The sequence below is a fragment of the Epithele typhae genome (assembly GCF_022376455.1).
Source record: "Epithele typhae strain CBS 203.58 chromosome Unknown BXZ73scaffold_1, whole genome shotgun sequence".
NCBI lineage: Eukaryota > Fungi > Basidiomycota > Agaricomycetes > Polyporales > Epitheliaceae > Epithele > Epithele typhae.
In genome coordinates, this window is record NW_025954192.1 from 343,486 (window position 1) to 369,452 (window position 25,967).

A 25,967-nucleotide genomic window follows, 5' to 3' on the forward strand; every position below is an offset into this window, starting at 1 on the left:
GAGCGTGGCGCAGGTTGACTGTCCGGGGGGCTGAAACGAGATTGTGGTGCATTCGGAGAGCCCCATGTTGTCCCAGCGGCTGGAATCCGCACGACGTCGAACTTGAATTGCCGGGTCTCGAAGGTTGAGCATTAAACGCGACATCAGCGTAGATGACAGCCTGGTGAACCGTCGTTCGTGGGTCTCGGGAAATGGGTTATGCCACGAATTATTTCGACTCACACGTTTGTGATCATGACAGCCATTCCCTTCATCGGCAACTGAGCCTGCATGCCATGAACGACTGAGTATGTTGCACGTCAGCTCGCGCAATGGGGAAGAGTGACATACCGGAACGACCTGCAAAATAACCCGGTTAGCCGTTTCGAGTCGGTTGGGAGCATACAGCCAAACACTGACGAGGAGTGTCACGATGTTCACGATGTTGGCTACGATAAGAATGCTACGTCGGCGGCGTTCGAGGTGAGCTCGAGGGTCCCCCACGATGGCCAGGTATTGTGCTTACGCAAAGTAGATTGTTCCTTCGAATGGACTTGAGGTTAAGCCTCTGGCGGATCTCCGGCGCAAGGTGAACTCACCGTCGCGGTACTACATAGTCTGGAGCAACCCTCCTGAGGCTAACGAGTCCTTCCAGGCCTTGATGGCCTTGTATAGCGTTAAAGCGAATATGACAGCATCGAACCATAACATTGTGCTCCAGGCTATTGCAAGGTCTGGGAAACCACGATTTCAGCTGCTGCTAATGAGGTGAGGGGGTCGGTTCTTACGAATGCCTCTGCGTAAGGTGTGTTAGTATCAGTGAAGTTGATCCGAAAGATGTGTAACTCGCTGGACTTCTGTGAGCGTAAGCTTGCACTCGGCGTACTTGAAGCCCAATGAAATATCGGTGGCAAGGGGGCTTTTCGTGGTAAGGAAGGCTGCCTATCGACGACAGTATCGAGTCACAACTATACGCAGAGTTTCCGTCACAGATATATATATACTCACCAAAAATTGCGCGATACCGACCACATACGTGACGAGCAGAAAAACCAGCATCCGTCTGCTGCAGTCATATATAGCGTAGGTTCGCAGGCTTAGGAGCACTGCGGGAGCAGCATCAGTGCACTACATGCGGAATCTCTTGTTAAGCCCTTACCTGCGACAAGTAACTGACAAACTGCGGCGTAGATTTGATGGTAGAACTGAAGCTGCCGACACCTGCCTCCTTATCGGTGAAGATCCCGTGTAGTCTGAGTGAATCCTTACCGCTGCTGGATGGTGTGAGCACATATTGAGATAGACTGGATGAATTACTCACGTGTTCGAGAAAAATACCGAAGTACTCCCAGAAGAACGGTAGTGACCCCAATAGTCCAAAGTATCTGCAAACCATGTAGAGAGCGAAAGACTTGGAGGCCCTTGAGCCGCTCCAGTAGTACTCAATTTCGGGTATAATAGTAAGCAGGTAATCATAGAACAATATTGCTGTTCAAGTGTGGGGGTGAGCCACCAATAAACCAATTAGATGTCACTTAGGCTTACTGTACGCGGCGAGGGTCAAGGAGGCATCCACGCGCGCCGCAGAGACACTGGATGCAGAACAATCAGACACCGACAAGGCGAATGCAAGGAGCGGCTTACTACTGCTCTGCGAAGGCGTGCACTGCATCCGACATGGGCTCGATGAGGGGAGGGGAGAAGGAGCGTGGGGTCCGTTGTGGTATATGAGGATGCTGTACTCAAGCTCTGATACAGCGGCGGAGATCCGACACGTATTGCTTCCGGCGGCGGGGATCCTGCCCTCCGGGGATGATCGTCGCAACTTCCGCATCGGGCCAGGGTGCGGTCATATGTGCAAGCCGCTGCTTGGGCCACTGTGCAGCAGTACCGGCGTGCGGTTCAGGTGCAGTTGGAACTCTCAATATCTCCATGCAGAGACCAGCCGCTCCTGCCACGGACTTGAACTCATTCAACCTATGCATAATCAAGCCGCGCGCGTCTCAAGCTGAAATTCGCGCCGAAGTGGCTTCAGTGACAGTTCGCTGCGCGATATGACAGGCGGTTGCACCTTACCACCGGTGACGCCTTCTCCTCCCGTTATCTATCCGCCCCTCCACCGCGCAGAACCAGTAGACTGAAAAGCTTGACCGTGACAGAAGAGCAGAACGGACTCAGGGACTCCAGTCTTGTAGACTGCTGCATGATTAGAGGACCACCACAGGAATGGCGCCGAAGCTACATCGTGTCCCGTACAAAGCTTAGAGTTCCCAGCGATGATGCCAAGAGCTCCAGTAACCTCTCGCTCTCCTTGCGCTGGGCTGCCGCGAGGGTTTCGAGGGTATCCTGGAGCTCCAGGTTCGAGGCAAGGACTTCTCCATGTATGCGCAGGAAGACGTTCATGAACGCCTGCACCGCCTCGAAATCTCGATGTGAACGCAATCGACTCGTGAGACCGTGTAGGAAGATATGCAGCGCTTCCAACGAGGTGAGCGACCGGAGTTCAAGGTCAACGGCTGCCGGTGAGAGCGCCTTGGCATAATTGAAGAAGTCTTCGTCTGCGCAGACCGGTCAGCCATCCTTGTCCACACGAATGATGGTAGGGCTTACAATCAGTTGAACCACCTTCGTAGGCATCAGCCAACTTCCGGTAGAAGACACTCTCCACGTCACCCGCCGCGTGCTGCAGACGTTTTGAGATGCGAGCCTTTTTCTCTGCTTCTGCTTCTGAGGCTTCTCGTTTCCTCTTCCTTTCGGGATCTTCGATCGCGAAGCGCTGTTCGACTCCGGGAAGAGTAGGAAGGAAGAATGGCGCCTTCTCAGGCTGTTTGGGGGGTTCGTTGGGCTTGTTGCGAGCTTGGATGACGTCCAGGTTGAGAAGGGTCTGCCAGCGCGCGCGCGGGAGAAGCGTAAATGTGACAAGCTCCCCATCGAGCTGTGGTGGTGTGCTAAAAACGTCGGCGGGACTGTCTTGGACTGTCAAAGCGGACAAAGCATTGAGTGTTTCATCTTCCACGACGCCTTGCATTGACGGCATTGCCACGTCAACAACATCGTCCTCGACAATACTCTTGAATGAGATTTCGGCATATTGCGCACGGTTAGCCCTGTAGCAACAGTGAGCGACAGCAACGTGCGTGAGTGATTAGACGCACCAAAGGTAGACTCCAACACTGTCCACATGAGAGGTAGCCAGGAAATCGTTCGTTGGAGAGAACGATATGCTTGTAGCGACGCTTGACGTGCGGAAAAGATCAATCAAGCGACCTGTTGGTACATCGAAGGTACGAATGATTGAGTCCATGGAGGTAGTGACAAGCCATCTCGAATCAGGCGAAAAGGTCTGCGAAGTAATCAGCGGGAGCCTAAAAAGAGCGCCAGTAGTAGTAAGCGCACCACGTCTAGCACGCGGCCACGGAACCCTCCTAGTTCTCGAACAATCCGTCGAGTTTCGATATCGATGACGCGGATAATGAGGTCGTCACAGGTAACTGCGAGTAGATTGCTATCCCGATGCAAGGTAATGCTTGCCACAGCAGAGGGGAGAATGAGGGTGTACTCTAATGAGGCAGTGTGGAAATTAAAGAACTACAACGTGCGGTCAGGTCCACGGGTGCATAAAAAGGCATCAAAGGCACTCACGTTGATGGTCCCATCCAGAGTACTAGCGACCAGAACTCGGTCCAACGCGTCACTCGCGAGACCCGTGATACACCTTTCTCCCTTCTTCTTGCCGGACGACCGGAACCGGCTGGTGACGTTGGCAGGGCATGAACCAACTTCGTACGTTCTCCGTAGAATGCCGGATTGCATGTTGTACATGTTTATTGGTCCCGTTGATGAGGCAGTGATCCCGAAATTGCCGCAGGCTGTCACACAGACCGCCTGAAATGGATCAGTAAGAGCCGCAGCATTCCAGGGGACAGGGTGAACCTACCTTGACAGAGCCAACTGTGGTTTTTTTCTTCTCGCCCGCAACAGTGAACACATGTTTACCGACACGCTTGTCTTTCATCGACCATGTCCGAGCAACAGCCTCGTCTGTGTGGGCGGTGAGGATGTCATCCCAATCTTTTGATCGGGTGGTAGAGGAAGAGATCGCGGTTGGAGCAGGGAACTTGAGTGATGCGATCGGGATGGAGAGACTTGTTGCCTTCTTTGTCAGCGGGCCTAAAGTATCCAGAGACCCGTAAGAAGGAAATCCACGCGCCCGCATATAAATCCTTGCCTTGGCTGAGCTCAAAGCTGCGCGAGTCTCTCACAACGCTCGTACACCGCAGGCTGCGGTCACGAGAAGCTGTCAGGAGTTGTTTTCCATCGGCCCCGAAGTAGCGAATCAGATGCGGAGGTGCATGGTGCCCAGAGCGAAACTTCAGTAATCGAGGTGCTTCAGTGGGAGTGTCGAAAAGCCATTGCTGTCCACGCTGTCAACTTGTGATCTAGAGCCGCACGGAGAACGCACTCACTTTGACGCTGTTATCTTCACCTGAGCTGATCAGCACTGGCTGCCCTGGTACCCATTCCAACCCCGTGACAGCACCATCGTGCGCGCCGCGAACGATATGCAACAACCGACCACCTGCGTTCAGGTCCCAGAGCGCAATATGGCCGGTAGTTGATGCCGAAGCTAGAGTTGGGTGCCCGTCTGGGTTGGGATGCAAATTCAGTCGGTAGGGTCATCATGACCTGGGCTCGGCTCACCGCTTCGGAAGGACAATGCCTTAACACCTCCATCTTGCATGACCATGCGCATGAGTTTCTCATCGGCCCGAACATCATAAATGGATATTTCTCCAGATGAGAAGCCTATCCCAACAACATCTATTGCCGGTGACCGAGCAAGAGCAGTGATGGCAGTAGGGGAAGTCGCGGAGGGCGATGCGAGTAGTGAGGCCGCCGGGAACGTGTAGAGGAGGGTTCTGAAAGATTCTCGGACTGTGAGTGGGCTCCCCTATAGGCATACTGACCAGTGTACTCACTGCGTGCGAACGTTCCAAAGCTGCATACTACCCTGACTGCTTGCAACAAGGACCTTGTTGAGGTAGGTGGGAGGATGGTGAATCATGATGGCCGTAAAGCCTGGCTCAAACTGGATCGTTTTTTGCAACTCTTAACGGAAAACTGAACATCCGGTGTTTGGTCATCGAACACAAGTTGCTCACCTCCACTCTCGGCGTCCCAGACCAACATTCTACTACCGTCTTCGGTCAAAGCCAGGACTTGGGGACCAAACACCAGAATATTGGTTAATGAGGTCTCCAAGGGGTTGACGAGCCTGTGCACCTGGCGGAAATGCGTCAATAGATCATCTCTACCGCATTTGCACGGATGCGTACCTCTTTTCCCCGTTCATACTGTATGATGTACTGCCCCGAGGAAATCCAGACTGCGTTGCCGTCCATAGCCATTGCCGAAATTTGTGCGGGTGCATCTGGACCTATGGTCCACATAGTCATGAGTGTGGGGGGTGAATGTGCTGCTAGAGCTGGAGTGCGTACCTACAAACAGCAAGCCCATCTTCTCGCCTTCCCACATCGCCCAAGCTTTACCCAAGCACGTAAGCAAGTGTATGCGCGGACCATCCGTCGCGCCTTTGTGAGAGCGTGTCTGTATCACGAAGGGTACACTGTTGGTGATTAAACCCAGAGCGCGAAAGGGTGCGAAGAGGCGGGGTTCCTGCTCTGAAGACGGTGCAGAAGATTCGAGTCTTGCGCGTTTCCTGGGAGGAGGGTTGACGTGAACGTCTAAGTTCGCTCCCATTTTCAAAGGGATATGAACGCTGAAGCGGCGTAGAGGATGATGTGAGGCTAGGGAACTAGGCGAACCCGTGCTCACAGGCTCTGGAAGCCCATGCATCCGCCACAGCGGGAGAATTTCGCTCACGTGGCCAATGGAACGCAGATAAGATTAGATGCCTGCAGCTAGTGTTGCGATAGCTCGGCTCGGCTCGGCTGGCTGCGCCAGCCGGGTCATTTGGCTGTCAGCCGGGCTGGGAAAATCGGCTCAGAACGAGCCTCCCACGAGGGGAGAGCTTGACGCCAGCAGCCAGAATGGACTGATGGCTGAGCCGCTGGAAGAGCCGGTCTTGGGCGCCTCCTCCCAAGACGGAGGACCGGCTCTTCCAGAATATTTCCAGCTCGCTCGCTGGGCGCCCAGAGAAGGGGATTTATGCGAACTCTCTTATATGTTCCTGCATGACGCAAGCGTAGGATTGGCAACGAAAATATATTTATTAGTACACTACTACATAGTGGCAACAGCGGGGCAGGTGGAAGCGGAGGGCCGAGACAAAATAGGAGGCAAGGCAGCTGACCACAGCTCTACCAGCGCGCACAAGATCGGAGGAGGGCGACATAGAGGGGGCGAGGCAGAGGGCCGGGATGGGGCAGCGGGGCAGTGGGACGCGGTGCTCCGCCCGCGCGGGTAGCATGTGCTCGCGCAAATGAGCGGGACGCGCGCAAGAGCGGAGGAGGGCAAGACGAAGGAGAGCGGGGTGGAGGCAGAGGGTGAGGAGAGGACGCCGTGCCGAGCCCGCGCGAGTTGGATGTGCGCGCAGAGCAGGACGTGCGCCAGAGCAGAGGAGGGCGAGGTAGAGGGCGGCACATACTCCGGAGGGCCGCGACGAGGTGGAGGAGGCGGAGTGTGATGCCGAGGGCCGCAACGTGGCGGAGGAGGGCGACGCGGAGGCAGAGGTGGGCGACACGAGATGGAGGACCCAGAGGAGGAGGAGGGCATGTGGGCAACGTAAACGCGGGGGACCCAGAGGCCGGGGATGCGGATGCGGAGGACGGCAACAGGGAGGGCTCGCGAGAGGACCCAGACTGAGGGCCGGAATGAGGCGGACAAGATGGTGGGTGAGGCGAAGGCGGGCGACGCGAAGGTAGGCGATACAGATGGAGGGTAACGCAGAGGTGTGCAGAGGCGGACGACGCGGAGGCGAAGGAGGGAGGATGCGGGCAGCGCGCAGGTGGGCGACGTGCAGGCGCAGGTGGGCGACACGCAGGCGTAGGTGGCGACACGCAGGTGAGCAACGCGCAGGAGGTGGGATACGCACAGGCGAACGACGCGCGCGAAGGAAGGCGACGCGAATGAGAGGGTCGAGGGCGGGGGCAGCGTGGATGGGTGAAGCAGGAGGGAGTGCAGGAGGGGACTCACCATAACAAGGGCCGCGGTACATCGCCGCGGCCTCCATACCCGAATTTCCATACTGAGGACTTCCGGATGGAAGTCCTCGTACAATGTGGATGCGGCCGGTGAACCGTGAAGGACGGCATCAAGGTCGAGGTCGAGGTCGGAGGCGGAGGGGAGTTGAACAGTCAGGTGACATTGAGCTAACCATTAAATTGTTAATAGTTGTGGTGTTATAAGTCGTAGCTTGTGTAAGTAACTTGTAGTTATCAAGCACCCCGCTTGATCGGACTCGACGTCAGATCTGAGATCTGAGATCTGAGACTCGACTCGAGTTTTGCCTGCAATATGGGTGTTTGGTCGACTTTGTCCAATCGTCCTCCTGACAATCTTAAAACATTCTGTGCATCGTGGGCACATATAAATGCAGTCCTATCATCCTCCTGTTGCTCTGTTCCACTACAAAGCATGAATATTTGTTGTGCGGCCAGCGCCAATTGAAAAAGGCGGCTCATGGATGGCTTGGGCGGCTTGGCCTCGGCTTTGGTAATAACAGCCGAAATCGCAGCCGTGGCTCGAGTTTTGGCTTTCTCGGAGCCGTCCTGAGCCGAGCCAAGCCGAGCCAAGCCGAGCCATCGCAACACTACCTGCAGCGCCTGGCTCGTCGCTCGACTTCAACCACCACGTGTTACGTCCCAAAACGTCCTCTGGCTGTTCATGTGGATAGCATCATCGTCTCTGTACCAGTGCGCTCTGTCACCAGGTCCTGGATATGTTTTTAATCTTCTCACAGCGCAGTTCTTACGTGAAAGATCTGTAAACCAGATTGTTCCTCGCTCAATAACCTCCGTTTGATGAACGCTGGACATGACGCTGCATCTCCACATATCAGTTGAACTCCCAAGAAAAATCGTCGGAAAGATCCTCAGGCAAGGATATGCGTTATTTTCAGTGGTGTGCGTTCCCTACGCCAGATGTGATGCGGCACACCAGGGGTGATCCCAACACGCCAGCGAGACGCAACGGCAGGTCCTGTCAAAATATTACGTTGGCCCCGGCGCGAACTTAAATCACCCTGGCCAGAAATTTGAGATATGTTTTAATAGTTACGGGAACGTGTATGAAAGCAGGTGAGTCTCCCAGCTAAGTCCCCAGTCAACCTTGAAAGCCTCACAACGTATGCCATACATGTGTTGCGTATGCGTTCTGTGGGAAGACATCTATCAAGTACACAGTAACCCCGAGTCCAAAATTTGTGGTCCCGATGTGATATCCCCGGAAGCTCACGGCGGTAGGGGAAAGGCTGTGAAGTTCAGGATTAATCATGCACCCAGGGGCTCGCGCGGTGATTTGTGCAGCCTTCGATATTTCAAACAAGGGTCAGCACAAGGTGATGCGTCTCCGGAGGTATAAAAAAGACGGACCCTCCTTGGCCGATCTTCAGGAGCCCGGTCGCCCTCACCCTCACGAATTCGCGCTCAGTCGCACGCTGGTCATTCTTTCACGATCTTCTTCGTCCACTTCATCTCCCTGTTTCGCGGCATCATGCAGTTCTTCAGCACTGTCCTCCTGCTCCTCTCCGTCTACCTCGGTCTCGTCTCTGCAGGTCCCGTCGCGGAGCGCCGGTCGTCGTTCACCCTCCAGAATGGCAAGGATGCTCAAGCTCTGAACGCCAAGTTTGCGAAGCTCTCGGCCGACACCCCCTGCACATCGGGCGATGTGGCTTGCGTCGGTGGCGCGTTTTCACAATGCGTCAGCGGCCACTTCGTGACGACAAAGTGTGCGGCCAGTTTGATTTGCGTGGCACTGCCGCTTGTCAACAGCAAAGGCACCAGGTTTGTTCTGACCTTGTGTCACCCGGTGCACTTCGTGTTGACAATTGAGTCCCAGTGTTACTTGCGACACTCAGTCCGATGCTGCTGCTCGCATTGCGCGGACAGGTGCATCTGGCGGTTTGAAGGGCCGTGACCTCGAGGCGTGAGCACTCTTGCATTCCGCTAAACAGTAGCGCTCACACCGTCTACACAGGCGCGCTTCGTTCACTTTGGCCAACGGTCAGGAGGCCCAAAGGCTGAACAACCAGTTCAAGAGCCTCCACGCCAACAGTCCCTGCCAATCTGGCCAGAACGCATGTATCAACGGCGGTTTTGCCCAATGTGTTGCAGGCCGGTTTATCCTGACGCCGTGCAACACTGGCTTGACGTGTTTTGCCCTCCCCTTGGTGAACTCCCCCGGAACGAGGTATGTGCGCTTTTTAGGTGTCCCGGTCATCTGGCTAATTTCGCTGTGTAGCCTTGTCTGCGACACCAAGGCGGATGCCCAGGCTCGCTTCAAGGCTTCTGGTGCTGGTGGAATATTCGGTCGTGATTTGGAAGTGTCCGAGTAGATTACTACCAGCGTTCAACAGTTCAATGGCATTTCGTGATATTTAATACGGGTTTACTCCCTTTCGTGCTGCCCAAGTGCTGCCTGCTTCTGGCCTTTTACGGTAACATTTCAGCAGTACGAAGATGTTAACAACATCACCAAGTTCAGGCATGTCAAAGAATACATTTGTGCCATGTTGTGTTCGGTCTTCACTGAACAAACTATGTCTGGCGTCCAGGGACCCCGGCCTGTCTCCGGGCCGCGAATCTCGGAAGCCGTTTGGGCGCCTACGCGCAGCCGCCACCTCAAGCCTTCGAAGAACTGTGGCAATACCTTGCTTACACTCCTCCACCTTTACTTCACCGATATTTCCGCCTATGGCCGAACCACACGTCAAACTCGATGCTCCACTACCTGCCGATGCCCTTACGCCTCAACTACGCATCGTAGCAGCTCTCTTGCTTGCCGTCATCCTGCTTGGCAGTGAGTAAACGCACGCGTAGCCCCTGCGCCATATTGATTCGCCGGGCAGTTACTGTTATCTTTGCTCGTAGGAAGACTTCCGCTCGTGGAGACGCTCTGATCCTTGCCGGTTGCTCAGATGGAGGGAAGACCGCGATCCTCTCTACGGTAGGCTATATCTCGCTTGGAATTTGAAGTCATTCTGTAACCTCTCCCGAAAGCTTGTCTACAAGCAAACTCTTCCCACACATACCTCCATGCATACAAACGTTGCGCAAGTTACGCTTTCGGAGAAGAACAAGGCACTGCGTCTCATCGACATACCGGGACACCCTCGTATCCGCGACCAGCTTTCGGAATACATGCCTCACGCCAAAGCTATCGCATTTGTCGTAGATGCAAGCACAATCTCGCGCAATTGTCCTGCGGTTGCGGAGTAAGTATTATCTTCCTCGTCCGTGACCTTCGATATTTATTCTCCCCCTTAGGCATCTGCACATGATCCTCCACGCTTTGACGTCCCTTCCCCCATCTCGCGAAACCCCCTCTCTGAGTATTCTCGCTCACAAATGCGACCTTCTCAAAGCCACTGCGAGCGCGACGAGCGACCAGCTTGCCATCAATCGCGTGAAGACCATCCTTGAACGTGAACTGGAGAAGCGCAGAGCCTCACAGGTGAACGTTGTAGGCATCGAAAGTTTGGGCGCAGAGGAGTCTGAGTCGAAGATGAGTGGGTTGGAATGCTCTGGGAGTGGTGAGTTCAAGTTCGCGCAGTGGGAGGGCGGGGAGGTTGCATTTTTTGGCACCTCGGTGAACGTTGGGAAGGCCGCTGCGGTGGCAGATGAAAAACATCCCGGGGGCGACGGCTTGTCACCCCTGCGCGAGTGGCTGGAAGACCTCGCGTAGTTGTACTCTGTATAGTTGTGCAGTATTTGCTAACGGAACATCAAAGCTTCAAGCTTGCTATGTGAAATTGTGAATCTGAGTGTTGTAGCTAGAGGAAGCATATGTGTCACGTGAAAAAGGCAAACACAGCCAAACAAGAGGATTTTATAGGATGGGTTGCAGCTCTGACCCAACTCTTCACGCAACCTCTTAGACAGTGCCTGTCCTTCTCCTCAACACGAAGGTCACGGCGATTCGGTTATGCGGAGAGAAATACCGTAGGTTGGGGAGGACAATAGAGCTCACGCACCCATCCTTCCGGGATGTCGTGGTGTAGTGAGTGTCAGAACCTCTGCGCATCTTTTTGTAGTAGATCGTCATGGCCGCTTTTGTGTAATGCCACTAAATTACTACTCGTGCGTCGCCATACGTTGCGGAGGAGCAGTGGGCTTTTGAGCCTTCGTCCATATCTTGTATTCCCGTGGGCTATGGCTCAAAGAGAAGCCAAGTCCAAGTAATGCTTTCGTATCATCAAATTGCTTATCCGCCTTTGACAATGAATCTTCAAACTGCCAAACATGCCTGCCCCAAGCCACGCTGATTATCACGCGAGCGCGGTGTGTTCTGGAAAGCTAGAAAGGTCTCGAGCGAGGGCGTCTACGTCCACGTCACTCTAAACTGAGGCGCCAGAGACTCCCACCTCTTCAGCTTCAGCCTCCTTCTCCCCCTTCCCTTCTCTGTACCTCTTTCGCCGACGACGCCATGTTCATCATCAACTGGTTCTGGGACGTGCTTGCTCAGCTTGGTGTGTTCTATGCCCAAGCTCCCATCACAAGTTGGCACTGAGCTGAGCCTCTGCAGGCCTTTTGCACAAGAACGCCAAGATCCTCTTCTTGGGTCTCGATAATGCTGGCAAGACCGTACGTGTCTTACCAGTCCTAACAGGGCGCATATGTTGACTTTGTGTGCAGACTCTGCTGCACATGCTCAAGAACGACCGTCTAGCGACCCTCCAACCCACACTCCACCCAAGTATGTGAACCGTCTACAATGAGGTGCAATCCGCATTGACATGCCATGCAGCGTCGGAGGAGCTTGCCATTGGAAACGTGAAGTTCACGACTTATGATCTTGGTGGTCACCAGCAGGGTGCGTTCCCCACGTAGTTGAGTCTTTCCACAGTCACGAACGTTCAAGGTCTCCATAGCGCGTCGTCTCTGGCGTGACTACTTCCCCGAGGTCGACGGCATCATTTTCCTCGTCGACAGTGCCGACTTCGAGCGGTTCTCCGAGTCGAAGGCGGAGCTTGACGCTCTTCTCTCCATCGAAGAGCTGTCGAAGGTGCCCTTCCTTATCCTCGGCAACAAGATTGACGCACCTGGGGCGGTGAGCGAGGACGAACTCAGGCATCAGCTTGGGCTATACCAGACCACGGGCAAGGTGGGTGTTTTGGCCTCACCCCCCGTTGCGCGTTCTCACGTCGGCTTCAGGGAAAGGTCCCCCTCAACGATATCCGCCCCATTGAGATCTTCATGTGCTCGGTTGTGCAGCGTCAAGGGTACGGAGAAGGTTTCCGATGGCTCTCACAATACGTGCGTACTTCGCATTGCTGAACTTCCGTGTTGACGGCTGATATCCACCTTCCCTCAGATTTGAGTATCAGTACCGGACGTATACTCGCTACCATCTGGCTAAAGTATCACTCGTAGTCATTTCCCGGCGTAGACCTATGTGTTTTCCTATTAGTCTTGACATCCTTGTTCGCTGTGTTGTTGGAATGTCAGCTGTGTTTTTCTTTGCCCTCCGTTTCTAATGTATGTGCCATTCGGACCTTCAAGTTGTGTGCAAGTGCGCCATCGACGTTCAGACTGTCAGCACTAGCAAGATGATCACTTGGACTAATTGGTGGCTGGAAGTTCGGCGACGAGCTTCCGCACTGCGCAGGCGTCAGGTTTGTCTTGTGCGCTGGTGGACGCAGTCACACGCGTCATGCCCTTGACCTTCAACGACGTCCTCCGACATGTGCCCTCATTCTCGAGCATCCTCGTCATCTCATCGCTCTTGCGCCTCGCGCTCATCGCGTACAGTGAATGGCATGACGCACGCTCGATGGTGAAGTATACCGATGTGGACTACCGCGTATTCAGTGACGCTGCTAGGTTTGTCCTCGCTCCGTCGCAAGGCAATCGCGCAGTGGGCCCGTTAGCAGGTCATTTCAACCTTGGAAGGTATATCGTCTCACGAACCGACTTTGACACGCATAACTGACCCAATTCTTTACTGCCCACCAGTCCATACACCCGCGCGACATATCGCTATACCCCACTACTCGCCATACTACTCGCGCCCAATGAGTGGCTGCATCCATCCTTCGGGAAATTCCTCTTCGCGGCCTGCGATATCCTCGCGGGTGTGCTCATGTACAACCTGCTGGTGTCGACAATTCTCCTCCACCCCCCTCCGTCTAAACAGGGCGAGACACAGAAAGACGTGGTCAACGACGCCCATGACATCTCGCGCCGGGCGACCTTGCTCGTTTCGCTACATCTCCTCAGTCCGCTCGTTTTCACCATCTCCACACGCGGCTCGTCCGAATCGGTTCTCTCGCTCTTCGTTCTCGCCACTCTCTACTACGCGCTGAGGAACAAGTGGACGGTCGCTGCGGTCCTCCTGGGTCTCTCGACACATTGGAAAATATACCCGTTCATCTACGGGGTGGCTTGCCTCGGAGTCATCGGGAACACGCAAGTCACAGGAGAAGTCGGGGGATGGAAAGGGTACGCTCGTTCTTTGGTGAACGCGCGAACGGTGAAATTTGGCCTGGTCAGTGGAGGGACATTTCTTGCGCTGGGGGTAGCGATGTGGGCCATGTGAGTTCTTCTATATCTGTTGCTCTTCCTATGTTTATATGCCACAACAGATGGGGCCAGCCCTTCCTCGACGAAACGTACCTTTACCATGTCCACCGGCGGGATCACAGGCACAATTTCTCGCCTTACTTCTACCTCATCTACCTCACCTATCCTGAAGCCGATGGGTCATCAACACCCACTACTGCATGGCAGGCATTGCTACGGTCGCCTCTAACGAGCTTTGCCCCCCAAATGATCCTTGCCGTCGGGACAGGTCTACTCTTCGGGCGCAGGCACGAACACCTGATCTTTGCATGGTTCGTCCAGACTTTCGTGTTCGTCGTGTTCAACAAAGTCTGCACGTCCCAGGTGAGCCCTTTACATTCCTGCGTCCCTCGGCAAATCACTAACCCGCAAACGTCCTAGTACTTCCTTTGGTACACTCTATTCCTGCCACTGCTAGTGCCGACTTTATCCATGAACACACGCCAGGCGGTCCTCTACGGTGTTGTATGGATAGGCACACAGGCGCTCTGGCTTGCTGAAGCATACAAGCTAGAGTTTCTCGCCCAGAATGTCTTCTTCAGCGTATGGATCCGAGGACTCATCTACGTCGTTGGGAACTGCTGGGTTCTTTCGGGGATCATGGATGCGTACATGCAAACTTGATCAGGAAGAAAAGTATGATGTTGTGTCGATAGCAGGATGACATCAATATACTCGTACATGCCGGCCGTATCTTTGTCTCCGTAGGTGTACCCATCGCCCAGGCTGTATGCTTACTTCATGACGTGAGCAGCTTCTCGTCGATTATCTCCTTGGTGAAGCCTTCTGCTCCTTCGCGCACTTCGATGACTTTGCTGACGTCCGCCTGCGCAGACAATCTGAATGCCCCGGTCATAGCGCGGCGAGTTGGACAAGAATGACGTACCGTGGTTTGGAAGTCGAGGAATGCGCTCGCGTGTAGTGTCAAGAGGCCCATCTCACTGGACGTTGGAGCCCAGTTGACGAGCACGAGGGGGAAGCTCTTTCTCCCATCCTTGTGGTTTAACTCGTATGACATCAAGACATATCTAGGAGAGTTTTCAGGGAGCTCTAAAGCAAACATGTTGAGCCGAATCGCGGGGCTAAATGCAACAAAACAGGGGCACTAGAAACATACCTTCGGCGAGATCGTTGATACTGATGTCGTCAAACTGCTCAACCTCCTCCATGATGAGGTCTTTCTTATTGATCTTGATGACCATGGCGGCATGGCCAGAGTTGCGGCGCGCAAACCTAAATTTACGAAGGGCAGCCTTCAGTTCCTGGGGAATGTCGACAGTGCGAGACTATGCTCGGGCGATGGGTTGTGGAGCATCCAGAACCGATTCGGAAGATAGTTTCAGGGATCGCGAGGGCATCAAGTGCGACTGAGACACACCATGACTTGTGTCTGGACGAGGACTGTTGGACCTGTAGTAGTGGGTGGTGTGGGGTAGATCAGGCTGAGCGGATCTCGGTCCTCCGTGCGTGTGAGCCTCGAAACGGAGGACTGCGCAGCAGCCAAGCAATCAGATAAGATGTCGGCCACATGGCGTCTACATCTTCACTGCTGATTGGAAGCCTGGTGGCGCGCGAAGCCTACTAGCGGAACGCCTTCTGTGCCGGGACCCGGGCGCGACTGCGTCCATCTCATCCGGCCATACATATGGTCTCTGCTTCCTCCCGGCTGCGCAGCATGTTCTTGACTTCTCTCCCCCATGTCCTCCGCAGCCACGCCCCTCCTGGGCGAGGAATCTGAAGGCATGTCCCCTCCATTGGCAACACGCTCGCGCTTGCTGAATGTGCCCCGTCCTTAGGCGCGGCTCTGATTCAAGTACCTGCAGAAAACTATGGTACGACCTCAGGACGCGATGCTCATCGCTCACGCTCGGTGTCGGCATCGAAGCGGTTGAAACCGTCCCCTGTATGGTGAGTTCTCGCTTCATGCCGCATTTCATGCTCTTCACGCAGGTCGTTCAACGCGTTCGCCCACACAGGATTTTATGTCTGTGCGCAATCGCTGCTATCTCAACATCAGGCACCGCGGCGCCGCGAGTTGAGCTGTACACGCGCACGGTGTGCGCCTCGCACGGGTTGGATCCAGCGGAATGCAACACCCCCGAGGTATCCGCGGCCGCGGCCGAGCTCATGGCAACGCTTATGACGCTCTCGGGTGCGTTGGCGATGCTCACTGCAGCCTGGTGGGGTTCGGTGAGTCGCGAGTCGCTCAGACTATACTTCATCTCGACCAGGCCATTAACATGAGCGATAGCTCTCGGACTCCTACGGAAGGATAGGCGTGCTCGGGTTCAACGTGCTGGGGCTCATGTTGTCAGACGTGGGCTTCTTGACCGTTTGCCACTTCTGGCAAAGCCTTCCGGGAACGTACTGGTGGTTCGCAGTTGGTCCAGTATGTGAGGGACTGGTGGGAGGTGAGTACGACCTATTCGGTGCATGCATCCTATCTTGACGGGTTGATGGCAGGCATCTCTGTCGCGTCAATTGTGATGCACGCATATATCTCAGACTGTTGCGAACCCGCAGCAAGGTGAGCGTTAACCGCCCCACAAGCCCTGAACGTGGCCTTCCTGACTTCGCACGTAGGTCCCGAGCATTCTCCCTACTCATGGGCATTATCTTCGTAGGAATGAGTATAGGCCCGATCCTCACAGGGTACATCATGCGATCCACGGGCCTTATTCTGCCCGTGTTCTATGCAACGGCGACCATCGACCTCATTGTCACGCTGGGAGTGTGGTTCGTTATACCAGAATCTCTGTCTCAAGAGGAGATGCAACACCGTAGGGCGTTACGCAAGGCTGCATCACAGGCCATGTCCCCCTTGAAAAGACTAGCTTCCTCGTTCGATTTCATATCTCCTCTGGCGCTCCTCTTGCCCCATAGGACCGAGCACTCTACTTCCAAGAAGTCGATCGACTGGACTATGACTATTTTAGGATGCGCGTTTGGCTTTGGGACCCTCGTGCAAGCTTCGACAGTCCAACAGATTCAGTACGCTTACTATGCGATGAAGTGGTCATCCGACATGGTGCGTTGGTTAGAGTGTGGCATTGACACAAGGCTGAACATGATACAGGTCAGCTACTGGCTGGGATGTGCCCACATCGTGAGAGCGGTATACCTCACTATGATTTTCCCTAGTGGGTGCTACCGTCAGTTTCTCAGAACGTACCCCTCACACTCCACGACACTCCATAATCACAGCCGTCATGAAGCTTTTCAGCTATTTGTGGACCAGCAGCCGGAGGTTTACGCCTTCCGACACTGGAAATCTACCCTCCGAGGACGCTGAGCGGGCACAAGCTGGGCCTTTAACAAACGCAAAATCCCATGCGGCCTCGGTCGACTTGTTCCTCGCGCGCGCTGCACTGGTCACCGACGCCGTGTTCTATGCGCTCTGCTTCACCACCGACTCTGGCAAGCTCTTTGCGGTGTTCTCAATCAGCGTTTCATTTGGCCAGAGCTTTGCGCCAACGATGCAAAGTGTCGCGCTCAGCCTGTACGAGAAGCGTGGGGGGCGCGACACCGGCCGCCTACTCGGCGCGTTGACTGTTGTTTCCGCATTTAGGTGAGCATTTGCCTTGACATAACCCCAATGCCCCGTGCTACGGTCTAATATTTGCCGCGTGCAGTTCCCACATCATCGGGCCTGCGGTCTTCGGCATGACATATGCGCAGACGGTGGCAACAGTTCCCGGCGCGTTCTACCTTGTGTGCTGCGCCTCTGTTGTCGCCGGGCTGCTTCTGTTGATGTGCATTCGACTGCGCGACACGCCCTCAACGGGAGCGGGCCACGACCCCAGCTGCGAAGAGTCTGCGCACGCTGCGGATGGGAGGCAAGCTTCGTAAAGGTGAGGGCGCATCATGTGTCGGGGCGGAATGACGAGGGGCTTACATCATGAACTTGGATGTAGTGCGGAGAAGACGCAGGCTGCTGCATAGTATCCCCGCCATCAGCGATTCGCCGTACTTACAGTAGCAGCAGTGCTGTACACGTTTCACAATAGATCAACATAGAGCAGCGCCAGGGGCCACCGTGAGTCCAACGCGGCGCCTGGGAATGAGGCCCCTGGCCGTTGCAGCCGGGCGACCGTATCTCGGCCATTGCGCGTGGGACATCGAATCGATATGCGATAAGTGAGGGGATGTACGAGCAAACACTCAGATGGTGCTTGGGGCGCAGCAGTACTGCGAGCGCGACGAACGCAGGTTCTGAGAGTCGTTGCCCGATCGGCGCTCAAGCGCTCAGCTCTGACCGCACGCGGGTACCCCATCGGTGGCAGGCAGCAGAGTGATCACTGAGTAAGACTTGGAATGCGTGCGTGGCGCGGGCCGAGACCCCGAGACCGGCAGTGGGAGTGCTGTTATCAGGCTCAGTCTCTCACCTCCCGCTGATTCAGACTGAGACTATACATAACTCTTTTGCCTCCCCACCACCGCGTGCCTACTCCCGCTCGTTTGTTTCCCCCCATCCCCTCTCCCTGCCGTCGCTCATAGAGCGACCGGGCACACTGCTGGACACCCCCGGTTGCTGACCCTAGCGTTCAGCCATGTCCCAGCCCCAGCCGCGCGCGACGTCCCGCGACCCCCTCCTCCGCTCGCGCGCCCAACAGTCTCAGCCGCGCTCCCGCCCCCGTCCACCGCACCTCTCCCACTCCACCACGGACTCGATCGGCCAGCTCCCTGGTCCGGCCGACCTCCTCAACCCCTCGAGCTCACTCGTCTCAGAGGAGCAGGTGGAGCTCCTCCATGAGTTCGTACACCCCCACCACGGTGCCGAGGAAACGCTCGTCAACGACGCGGCCTTTGGCGAGGAGCAAGGGTTCGCGAAAGACGATGGGGACGAGAACGCGTGGATGATGCAGCGGCCGTGGTGGAGGCGGCCATCCCCGTACTGGTGCGAGTGCTCGTCCCGCTCGCGCCTGCCGATCGGGACTGACCCACCCTCGTCCGCACGAATGCGAATACAGGTTCCTGGCGTTCATACCCTTTACTGCGATCGCGATGGGCATCACCGTTGCGGCTAAGATCGAGCTGTTCACGTACCTCGTTTGCTTGGCGATCCAGCCTACTGTCAGTCCTGACCACGGTTTGGGCGACGGGATGGTGACTCTCGCGGCACGGGCGATGCTGTCTGCGCTCGACGGTCAGTGTTCTGGTGTGCTTCTTCGCGCCAGGTCTCACATTTTGCGGGGATGTAGCTCCCAGTCAGGGTGTCTGCAAGACCGACCCCGTCGTCGCGGCTGGCGTCGCCAAACTCACGACGCTCATGACCACGAGCGGGGGCATTATCGCGTGCATGACCACCGCCTGGTGGGGTTCGGTGCGTCGCCCTTCGTCAGACTGGGTCAATGCTGACGTTGTGTGCTTATTCTCCACAGTTGTCAGACCGTGTTGGGCGAATTCGGATTTTGGGCTGCGCAGTGATTGGCTTGCTGATTGCCGACCTCACGTTCCTGGCCGTCTTCTGGTTCTACGACTATCTTCCTGGAGGTTACTGGTTCCTCATGCTGGGACCCCTCTGCGAAGGACTTCTTGGAGGTGAGAATGCCCTTGCATTCACACGTTCTTCATGCTGAGCAGGAGATAGGACGTCATCTGCTGAGTGCCACCGTGCACGCGTACTTCGCGGACACTAGCCCTCCTCACCTCCGGTAATATACTCGTCAAATATTCTTTGATGAGTGCTGATCAATAATTTTAGATCACGCTTGTTCTCTCTGGACCTTGGTCTAATGTTCACTGGTATCGCCCTCGGTCCGGCGTTGGGCGGTGTCTTGGTCCGCGTCACAGGCAGTTTCATGATCGTTTTCTACATCTCTGCGATCATTCACCTCATCTATGCTCTCCTCCTATGGTTCATCATTCCGGAGTCTCTGTCCCCAAAGAAGATGCAGGATGCCCGTCAGCGGTACAAGCTCGACATAGAAGAATATAAGGCAGCTCACGCCGAAGGGGGAATCCTGGTATTTTTGCAGAGGATATTCTCGTTCTTGTCCCCAATCTCGCTGTTCTTCCCTGTCGACTTAAACAAGGGCGGGAATCCGGCCAAGGGAAAGCGCTGGGATTGGAGCTTGATGCTGATTGCTGCTGCGTACACGTTCGTGATTGCCAACCTGGTAGGGTCGTAATGTTTATGTGTTGCAGTGCGGTACTGATATTCGCACAGGGAATGTACCTTTTCACGATTCAGTACATGTCCACAGTCTACGGATGGTCGACAGAGAACGTGAGTCTCTGAACGGTATCAATCATGCTGAGATTCTTCAGTGCTCACCTTCTCTTCTAGATCAACTACTGGTTCAGCTCGGTTGGGGTCTCACGCGCTGTGTTCCTAACGCTGATTCTACCAAGTAGGATAATATATACTCGAGTGATGCTCTTCCAGCTTATGCCTGGTCCCACTAGCCATCATCCGGATCTTCAAACCCAAACCCGTGCAGCTCCCCGTCGAGCCCGTCGAGCCTCTTAGCCCTACTACTACTTCAACCTTCCCACAGCCCCCGGAAGCCCAACGCGCCGCCAGCCAAGAGCGCGCGACCGCCGCCGCCGTAACGGCGCACAAGACCGCGAAGTTCGACCTCGCGCTCGCGCGCGGCTCCGTCTTCGTCGACATCCTCACGATGCTGGCAATGCTCGCGAGCTCCTCCGGGTCAGCTTCGCCGTCGCGACGAGCGCGGCGTCGCTCGGGATGGGCTTCATGCCCGCCGTGCACTCGGTCGCGCTCGCGCTCTACCAGCGCCGCGGCGGGCGCGACGTCGGCCGGCTGTTCGGCGCGCTGAGCGTGCTCCAGGCGCTGAGCTCGGCGTCGTCGGCCCGTTCGTGTACGGGCTCACGTACGCGCGCACGGTGGGCACGTTCCCGAAGATGATTTTCGTCCTCGCGACGTGCTCGCTCACGCTCGCGTTCGTCCTCGTGATGTGCGTCCGGCTGCCGGAGGGCGACCTGGCGGGGCGGACGGACGAAGAGGAGCGGCAGCCGCTCGTCGCCGGCGAGAATGAGGACGAAGATGAGGACGACCGCCGCCGGGACACGCTCGTTGGCGCGCCGGAGCCGTTGGTCGTCGTCGACGATGGAGAGGGCCGAGCGGTGGTCAAACCTGTTCCCGAGGTTTAAGCCTTGAGGTGTAGGTTTCACAACGTGCCCCCCTACTGCCAGTCTTGCCCTCATCAGTTCTGCATTTGTGCATAATGTTCCTTCGGACTCTCGGTATCCTTGCCTCATTCCGTTACCCGAACGTTCGTTAGTCACTCTCAACAGTCTCTCGTGCCGTCCAGTTGTCGTCTTGTCGAGTGCACTTGTAACAGTAGCCATGTATATTCAGACAGCCCGCTTCACCCTACATTATAACAATCAAGATACATTGAGCGTAGATAGGCTAAGAGACGAACACCAGCATCGGCATTGAAAGGATAGGTCTTCCGGGTAGTCCGTTCCGTGTATAAAGTAGGTGTCCGAGGCGGTGAGGGCACTGGTAGCGACACGACTCTCTAAGGCAGCAGCAATTCTTGGTTGGTGCGAGTGCTCCACCAACGCCAAAGGCCGAGACTGAAAAAGAGGTTTCCGAGGCCGAGCAAGGCAGACCCTGCGCCGAGCACCGTGAGCAGCCACCAAGTGTAGCCGACGACGCGGTCCAATACGCGACCCGAGTACTTCTTGAGGAGCGCGAAACGGTCAGGAACGAGGTGGTATCCGGCTGGAAGCCGGATTACCGGGACGGCATTAGTAGTGGGCACGGGTGGAGGAAGTAGCAGCACGGAGACCACGGGTTTCTGCACGAAATGAGGGTCAACGGAGGGTCCATATGCGCGGTGACGAGGTAGGAACATACGTGGTCCGAGGTAGTGTACGAAGGAATCGCAGTGTACAGGACATTCTGGATGCCAGACTCCCGAGGCGTGTCTGGAGAGTCAGAGTGCGTGGTGTACATGACTCTGTCTGTCCATGCAGGCATTCGCTTCGAGCTGTAATTCTACAGTCAGCAGAGATGGACAAAACAGCAACTGCTGTCGCACGTACTCGTACTGATCCACCTCGCCCAGACGGTACTTATAGCTGCACTTGAACCGCCAGAACTCGCCTTCCCGGAAGCCGTGGAAGATAGTCCTTTTGACGTCGCGCTCAATCACGAGCTGGTCAAACTCTTTCAGTGGCATCCTGCCCTCGTCGTGCGACAGGGCCTCAGAGAGCGCGGGGAGCCGCTCGGGCGCCGCGAGTGTGTGCGTGGAGGGGAGCTCGAGGCGGAAGTTCAGGTCCCCAAAGAAGAAGAGGTGGCTGCTCGCGAACATCGTCGTCGGCGCGCTGTGCGGCGGCGACCCGGGCAGGGGCGGGAAGAGGAGCGTACGGGCGATGTGGTGATAGTCCTGTACGCGGCGCGCGTTCAGGTGCGCGTGCGCGGTGAGGTGCGCGCACACGAACCTGGGGGCACGGCACCGACCATCTCAGCGTCGTCCTTCGAGGCGGGAGGAAGGGAAACGTACGTGAAGGTCTCGCCCACCCCTCCACCCTCTCCGGGAACGCGGAAGCGCACCGCGACGGCGCCCTTGTTCCCCATGTACGCGGGACCGCAGCTCGACCATTGCGTCTGCACGTCGCAGGCGCGGCGGCCTATCCCGTCGTCGCGGCCGTAGACAAGGAGCGCGACGCCGACATTGACGGTCTTGGCAATGAGTGTGTAGCGTTCCTTATTTGGAGCGTGTGCCTCGATTTGCGAGAGGATGAGTGAGTGCCGGCTTTCAAGCACCGACTTAGAGATGCCAGCCACTGAACAGAGGTCAGCAGGGAGTCGTGTGCCGGGTCGAGCACGGGGACATGGCCTTCCGTACCGAGTACTCACAGCCAAGATGAAGCGGCAGGAGCTCCTGAAAGCCAACCGCGACGATGTCAGGGGCACGACGCTCGCGCGCCAGGAAAGTGGACACTTGGAGGGTCGGTGCGAGCCAGTCGACTAGGTCTTGGGGAAGACCACGTTCGGCTTGCAGGTTGGTGTTGTAAGAAGCAATCTGAACGAGGGGGCGGGAGGAGGTGTCCGACATGGTAGCAAGAAAGAGAGTGGATCAGAGCATAAGTGGGTACAATGGAGGTCGCGGAGGTCCAAGCAATAAGTATCCCAGCTGTCCAAGCTCACGCTCCCGGGCGTCTTTACTTCTCCGTTAGGAGCCCTCAGGCCTCAGCTCTCAAGATCTCAGCCCTCATATCTGCATTGAAGGATCTATCAAGCATGCCGCTGGAAGGTCTTGGGTGGTGAAAGTACATTATTGAATACGTCGGACACAAGTCCTCGAAGAATACAGGTAGTACGGTACGAATTGAGTATCTGAGTGGCCTACTAGTACAGAGGCACTGCACCACCTTCGCACTCACGGAAACGACACAAATAGCGTCCACGGATCTTACTGCACATTCTGCAAATTAAGCGTGACGTTGGCCAGCTCAACCGCAGGATTCGCGCCGGCCTAGCTTGAAGTCAGCCTCACGCCATGGACACTGGTGGAGCATGAGGACAACTTACCCCGAGGAGGTAGAAGTGTGCGACAGTGAGCATCGCCTGTCCGCTTGGCATCGTTGCAGGGACTTGCACGGTGAAGTTTTGGAATAGGTCACCAGTGCCTGGCTTCAAGACAGGGTCGAAGCCTCCGGCGAAGAGCACATTGCCCAGCATTTGCGCCTGGCTGACTGCCTCGCAGCCTGCCGCGTTGCAGCTCTCCATCCCAATGGCAACAGATATATCCATGGACGGGGAGAGAGAGTTCTGAAGTAGCGTATGAGCGTGGAGGGAAGAAAGCACATATGACGCAAACATACCGGCTTGTCTACTTCGACCACGAAGGTTTGATTTGGAGAGACGGTCTCGTTAGGAGCGGGAGACCGTATAAGAACAGATTGGGCGACGGATGATGCGACGAGGGCGGAAATGGTTGCCAGGATCTTCATGCTGAGATGGGTATGGGTTGAAGGAGGGGAATGAGATCCGCAAGTCTGCTTTATATACGCACTGGGTGGGGCCGATACATAGCTCGGCATTGAATGGAAGTCTCGAAAGGTGACTCACAGCACCGCGTCATCGGACTGTTCGGACTCTTGTTGCAGCAAGCAGGCGGCAGGTGAGCTCTAACCACAGTGCCGAGAGATGGGAGAGGTACGCCGTCGTGGAGCCTGTGGCTAGTTTGTGAATACAATGCAAGTTGGCCTGAGATACGCACCTGCCGCTGTTCGGAAGCACGGGACGTCGGGGACCCGTCGAAGCAGCTGCCGGACTTCTTTGGTGGAGAGTCCACTCCACGGTGGTGATTCACGCCAACTGGACTCGAGTAAGTACAAGGCGAATACGCAAGAGTTGTGACCCGGTACTTACTGCCTTGACTGAGCAGATACCCAGCAATCGCTGAGTCTATGATGGAGAGCTCATTCGGAATCTACCTCGTCGTAAGGTGGACGGCACAACAAAGGTGTGGAGCCACCTGTGCGAATTACACGCGATTTCCGGTGATGATATCATGGACCTCAACGTTCAACGTCAACTCTCCAGGCCGCATGACCTGGAGTCCCACCCGGCGGCGATACTGAACTACTGGCTGCATCTCAAAGTTCCGGCTTATATTTCGCAGCGCGTTGCAAGCAGTAATTGGTCATATCTGAGCCCGCCATGGGGTCAGACTACAATGCTCTCTTTGGGGGACTAGAAACCTACCGTATGAACACTTGCGAAGTGTTGTGGTTGGGGTCGTGGATATCAAAAACGGGCAGAACGGAGCGGATAGGAACATTAGTATATTATATGGTAGAAGTAACTAATCTCGAGGGATGAAAGGGTCGGTGACACGCATCGACGGCGCAGCGATGATAGAAGGCAAGGTCTTTGCCATCTCCTTTGTTCCTGCGGGGAAGGGCAGAGTAACTAGACCCTTGGGCAACACCTTGTCCGTCTCGTCCTTCTGAGCTGCGTGACGAGAGAGCTGGTTCATTTTCTTCTTCGCGTCACGAACCATGACTTGCGCGTCATCCACGCCGGGCACGGCTCCACGAACGTAGATGAGGTCGAGATCCGTGTCGACACGAACGACGGCGAGGTTCTGGGTGGTGATACGCTTATCGCCCATGCGGCCTGCCATCTTCTTACCAGGCCACACACGACCGGGATCCTATAAAGCAGACGCAGAACGGTGTCAAGCAAACACATAGGGTTATATGGCCCATGGCGTACCTGGTGGGCACCGATTGCACCGGCGGACCGATGAGAGACAGATACACCATGGCTCGCACGCAAGCCCTTGAAATTCCACCTCTTCATCGTTCCCTGAAACCCCTTCCCAATGCTACGCCACATGAAAGCCTGTTCGTGGTTTTACTACAAAAAGGGACTTACGACTTCGCAATGACGTCCACGAACTGACCGGGCACAAAGTGAACGGCGGAAAATGTCGTACCTGTGATACGCACAGATGGTCATTCGAGTCGCACAGCGGCGCATAGAGATATAAACTCACCTTCTGGTACATGCGCGTCCGCAGTGACCGGGAACTCCTTGACAATACGCTTCGGGTTCACGCCAGCCTTCTCGAAGTGTCCGAGCATTTGCTTGGTAGCGTTCTTTGGACGCATGTCGGTCGCAGCCACCTGGACCGCGTGGTATTCTGTGCTGTCAGGCCTAACGAAGTGGACGTTCTTGGTGACTTGACACTGTTCCACCTAAGAAGCATCGTCAAACCCTTCCTTTGAACAAGATACAGAGGATCTGAACACACCTGCAGAACCGTCACGGGGAACCGTGTCCCGAATGTCTCGTCGTACATCACCGTCATTCCCCGCTTCCGCGCGATGAGGCCCGTTCGGATAGAGAAGGGCGTCCACTGCTTGTTGGCGGCGGTGGACTCGGCCTCCGTGGCGGCTGCGGTGGCATCTGCGACGGCGGTGCTATGAAGTCTCCTACATCGCGGAAGGGCAGCGCGGGTGACGGACGACCAGAAGGTGGGCATGGCTCGAGGAGGGAGGGAGCGGTGGCAGCAAGAGACACGGCGCGTCAGGGCGCGTCCGAAGTTTACGGCGCGACGCGGTGCGGGACCTCGGACACCACCGCCTCCTCCTCCGGCTCCGCGTCCCTGCTGACACGACGGCAACGCCTAGCTTCGGAGCTCGAAACGCGTAGAAAAGACTGTGAGAGATCACATTCCAAGGGACAAAACGGAAGGTTAGGTGACCTTCCTTGATGTAACTAAGAACAAAGACAATAGAACGTGTATACTAGTATGC

General features: G+C 55.9%; 11 protein-coding genes across 11 annotated transcripts; 5 read left to right on the forward strand and 6 right to left on the reverse strand.

Annotated features, from left to right (window-relative positions):
* Positions 1–1,076: 1,076 nt before the first annotated feature.
* On the reverse strand, positions 1,077–1,658 carry BXZ73DRAFT_95408 (uncharacterized protein; the record flags this gene model as incomplete). Its single annotated transcript, XM_048026773.1, has 5 exons — positions 1,077–1,085; positions 1,139–1,243; positions 1,301–1,467; positions 1,525–1,571; positions 1,624–1,658. 5 exons carry the CDS (start codon positions 1,656–1,658, stop codon positions 1,077–1,079), a joined length of 363 nt encoding a protein of 120 aa, XP_047883615.1.
* Positions 1,659–2,217: 559 nt separating this feature from the next.
* BXZ73DRAFT_86137 (Utp21-domain-containing protein) lies at positions 2,218–5,739 on the reverse strand (the record flags this gene model as incomplete). Its single annotated transcript, XM_048024091.1, has 13 exons — positions 2,218–2,537; positions 2,590–3,086; positions 3,135–3,322; positions 3,376–3,567; positions 3,622–3,864; positions 3,917–4,149; positions 4,208–4,394; positions 4,446–4,624; positions 4,681–4,898; positions 4,959–5,088; positions 5,142–5,262; positions 5,316–5,416; positions 5,478–5,739. The coding sequence occupies 13 exons, from the start codon at positions 5,737–5,739 to the stop codon at positions 2,218–2,220; spliced, it is 2,871 nt and encodes a 956-aa protein (XP_047883616.1).
* A 2,913-nt stretch (positions 5,740–8,652) lies between these two features.
* BXZ73DRAFT_95410 (uncharacterized protein) lies at positions 8,653–9,493 on the forward strand (the record flags this gene model as incomplete). The annotated part of the gene is made up of 4 exons (XM_048026774.1): positions 8,653–8,942; positions 8,998–9,084; positions 9,136–9,348; positions 9,400–9,493. 4 exons carry the CDS (start codon positions 8,653–8,655, stop codon positions 9,491–9,493), a joined length of 684 nt encoding a protein of 227 aa, XP_047883617.1.
* A 358-nt stretch (positions 9,494–9,851) lies between these two features.
* On the forward strand, positions 9,852–10,842 carry BXZ73DRAFT_95411 (P-loop containing nucleoside triphosphate hydrolase protein; the record flags this gene model as incomplete). The annotated part of the gene is made up of 4 exons (XM_048026775.1): positions 9,852–9,957; positions 10,007–10,104; positions 10,158–10,372; positions 10,425–10,842. 4 exons carry the CDS (start codon positions 9,852–9,854, stop codon positions 10,840–10,842), a joined length of 837 nt encoding a protein of 278 aa, XP_047883618.1.
* Positions 10,843–11,583: 741 nt separating this feature from the next.
* On the forward strand, positions 11,584–12,434 carry BXZ73DRAFT_37479 (GTP-binding protein sar1; the record flags this gene model as incomplete). The annotated part of the gene is made up of 6 exons (XM_048018016.1): positions 11,584–11,626; positions 11,683–11,741; positions 11,793–11,853; positions 11,905–11,970; positions 12,029–12,261; positions 12,312–12,434. The coding sequence occupies 6 exons, from the start codon at positions 11,584–11,586 to the stop codon at positions 12,432–12,434; spliced, it is 585 nt and encodes a 194-aa protein (XP_047883619.1).
* A 376-nt stretch (positions 12,435–12,810) lies between these two features.
* Positions 12,811–14,342, forward strand: BXZ73DRAFT_37858 (glycosyltransferase family 50 protein; the record flags this gene model as incomplete). Its single annotated transcript, XM_048018090.1, has 4 exons — positions 12,811–13,049; positions 13,113–13,691; positions 13,742–14,042; positions 14,100–14,342. 4 exons carry the CDS (start codon positions 12,811–12,813, stop codon positions 14,340–14,342), a joined length of 1,362 nt encoding a protein of 453 aa, XP_047883620.1.
* Positions 14,343–14,457: 115 nt separating this feature from the next.
* Positions 14,458–15,248, reverse strand: BXZ73DRAFT_72791 (glia maturation factor beta; the record flags this gene model as incomplete). Its single annotated transcript, XM_048021791.1, has 5 exons — positions 14,458–14,544; positions 14,605–14,768; positions 14,836–14,980; positions 15,097–15,128; positions 15,209–15,248. The coding sequence occupies 5 exons, from the start codon at positions 15,246–15,248 to the stop codon at positions 14,458–14,460; spliced, it is 468 nt and encodes a 155-aa protein (XP_047883621.1).
* Positions 15,249–15,415: 167 nt separating this feature from the next.
* Positions 15,416–20,834, forward strand: BXZ73DRAFT_86142 (MFS general substrate transporter; the record flags this gene model as incomplete). The annotated part of the gene is made up of 21 exons (XM_048024092.1): positions 15,416–15,506; positions 15,563–15,626; positions 15,695–15,908; positions 15,970–16,129; positions 16,182–16,245; positions 16,302–16,746; positions 16,795–16,858; positions 16,923–17,286; positions 17,351–17,464; positions 17,801–17,828; positions 18,278–18,615; positions 18,689–18,807; positions 18,896–19,041; positions 19,100–19,259; positions 19,309–19,372; positions 19,423–19,837; positions 19,888–19,947; positions 20,008–20,071; positions 20,127–20,370; positions 20,394–20,475; positions 20,502–20,834. 21 exons carry the CDS (start codon positions 15,416–15,418, stop codon positions 20,832–20,834), a joined length of 3,633 nt encoding a protein of 1,210 aa, XP_047883622.1.
* A 374-nt stretch (positions 20,835–21,208) lies between these two features.
* Positions 21,209–22,753, reverse strand: BXZ73DRAFT_86143 (Endonuclease/exonuclease/phosphatase; the record flags this gene model as incomplete). Its single annotated transcript, XM_048024093.1, has 5 exons — positions 21,209–21,490; positions 21,550–21,682; positions 21,738–22,136; positions 22,199–22,481; positions 22,555–22,753. 5 exons carry the CDS (start codon positions 22,751–22,753, stop codon positions 21,209–21,211), a joined length of 1,296 nt encoding a protein of 431 aa, XP_047883623.1.
* A 357-nt stretch (positions 22,754–23,110) lies between these two features.
* Positions 23,111–23,651, reverse strand: BXZ73DRAFT_95418 (uncharacterized protein; the record flags this gene model as incomplete). Its single annotated transcript, XM_048026776.1, has 3 exons — positions 23,111–23,173; positions 23,230–23,469; positions 23,523–23,651. 3 exons carry the CDS (start codon positions 23,649–23,651, stop codon positions 23,111–23,113), a joined length of 432 nt encoding a protein of 143 aa, XP_047883624.1.
* An 857-nt stretch (positions 23,652–24,508) lies between these two features.
* Positions 24,509–25,693, reverse strand: BXZ73DRAFT_95419 (mitochondrial 50S ribosomal protein L3; the record flags this gene model as incomplete). The annotated part of the gene is made up of 5 exons (XM_048026777.1): positions 24,509–24,859; positions 24,922–25,033; positions 25,084–25,144; positions 25,205–25,406; positions 25,463–25,693. The coding sequence occupies 5 exons, from the start codon at positions 25,691–25,693 to the stop codon at positions 24,509–24,511; spliced, it is 957 nt and encodes a 318-aa protein (XP_047883625.1).
* Positions 25,694–25,967: the final 274 nt, after the last annotated feature.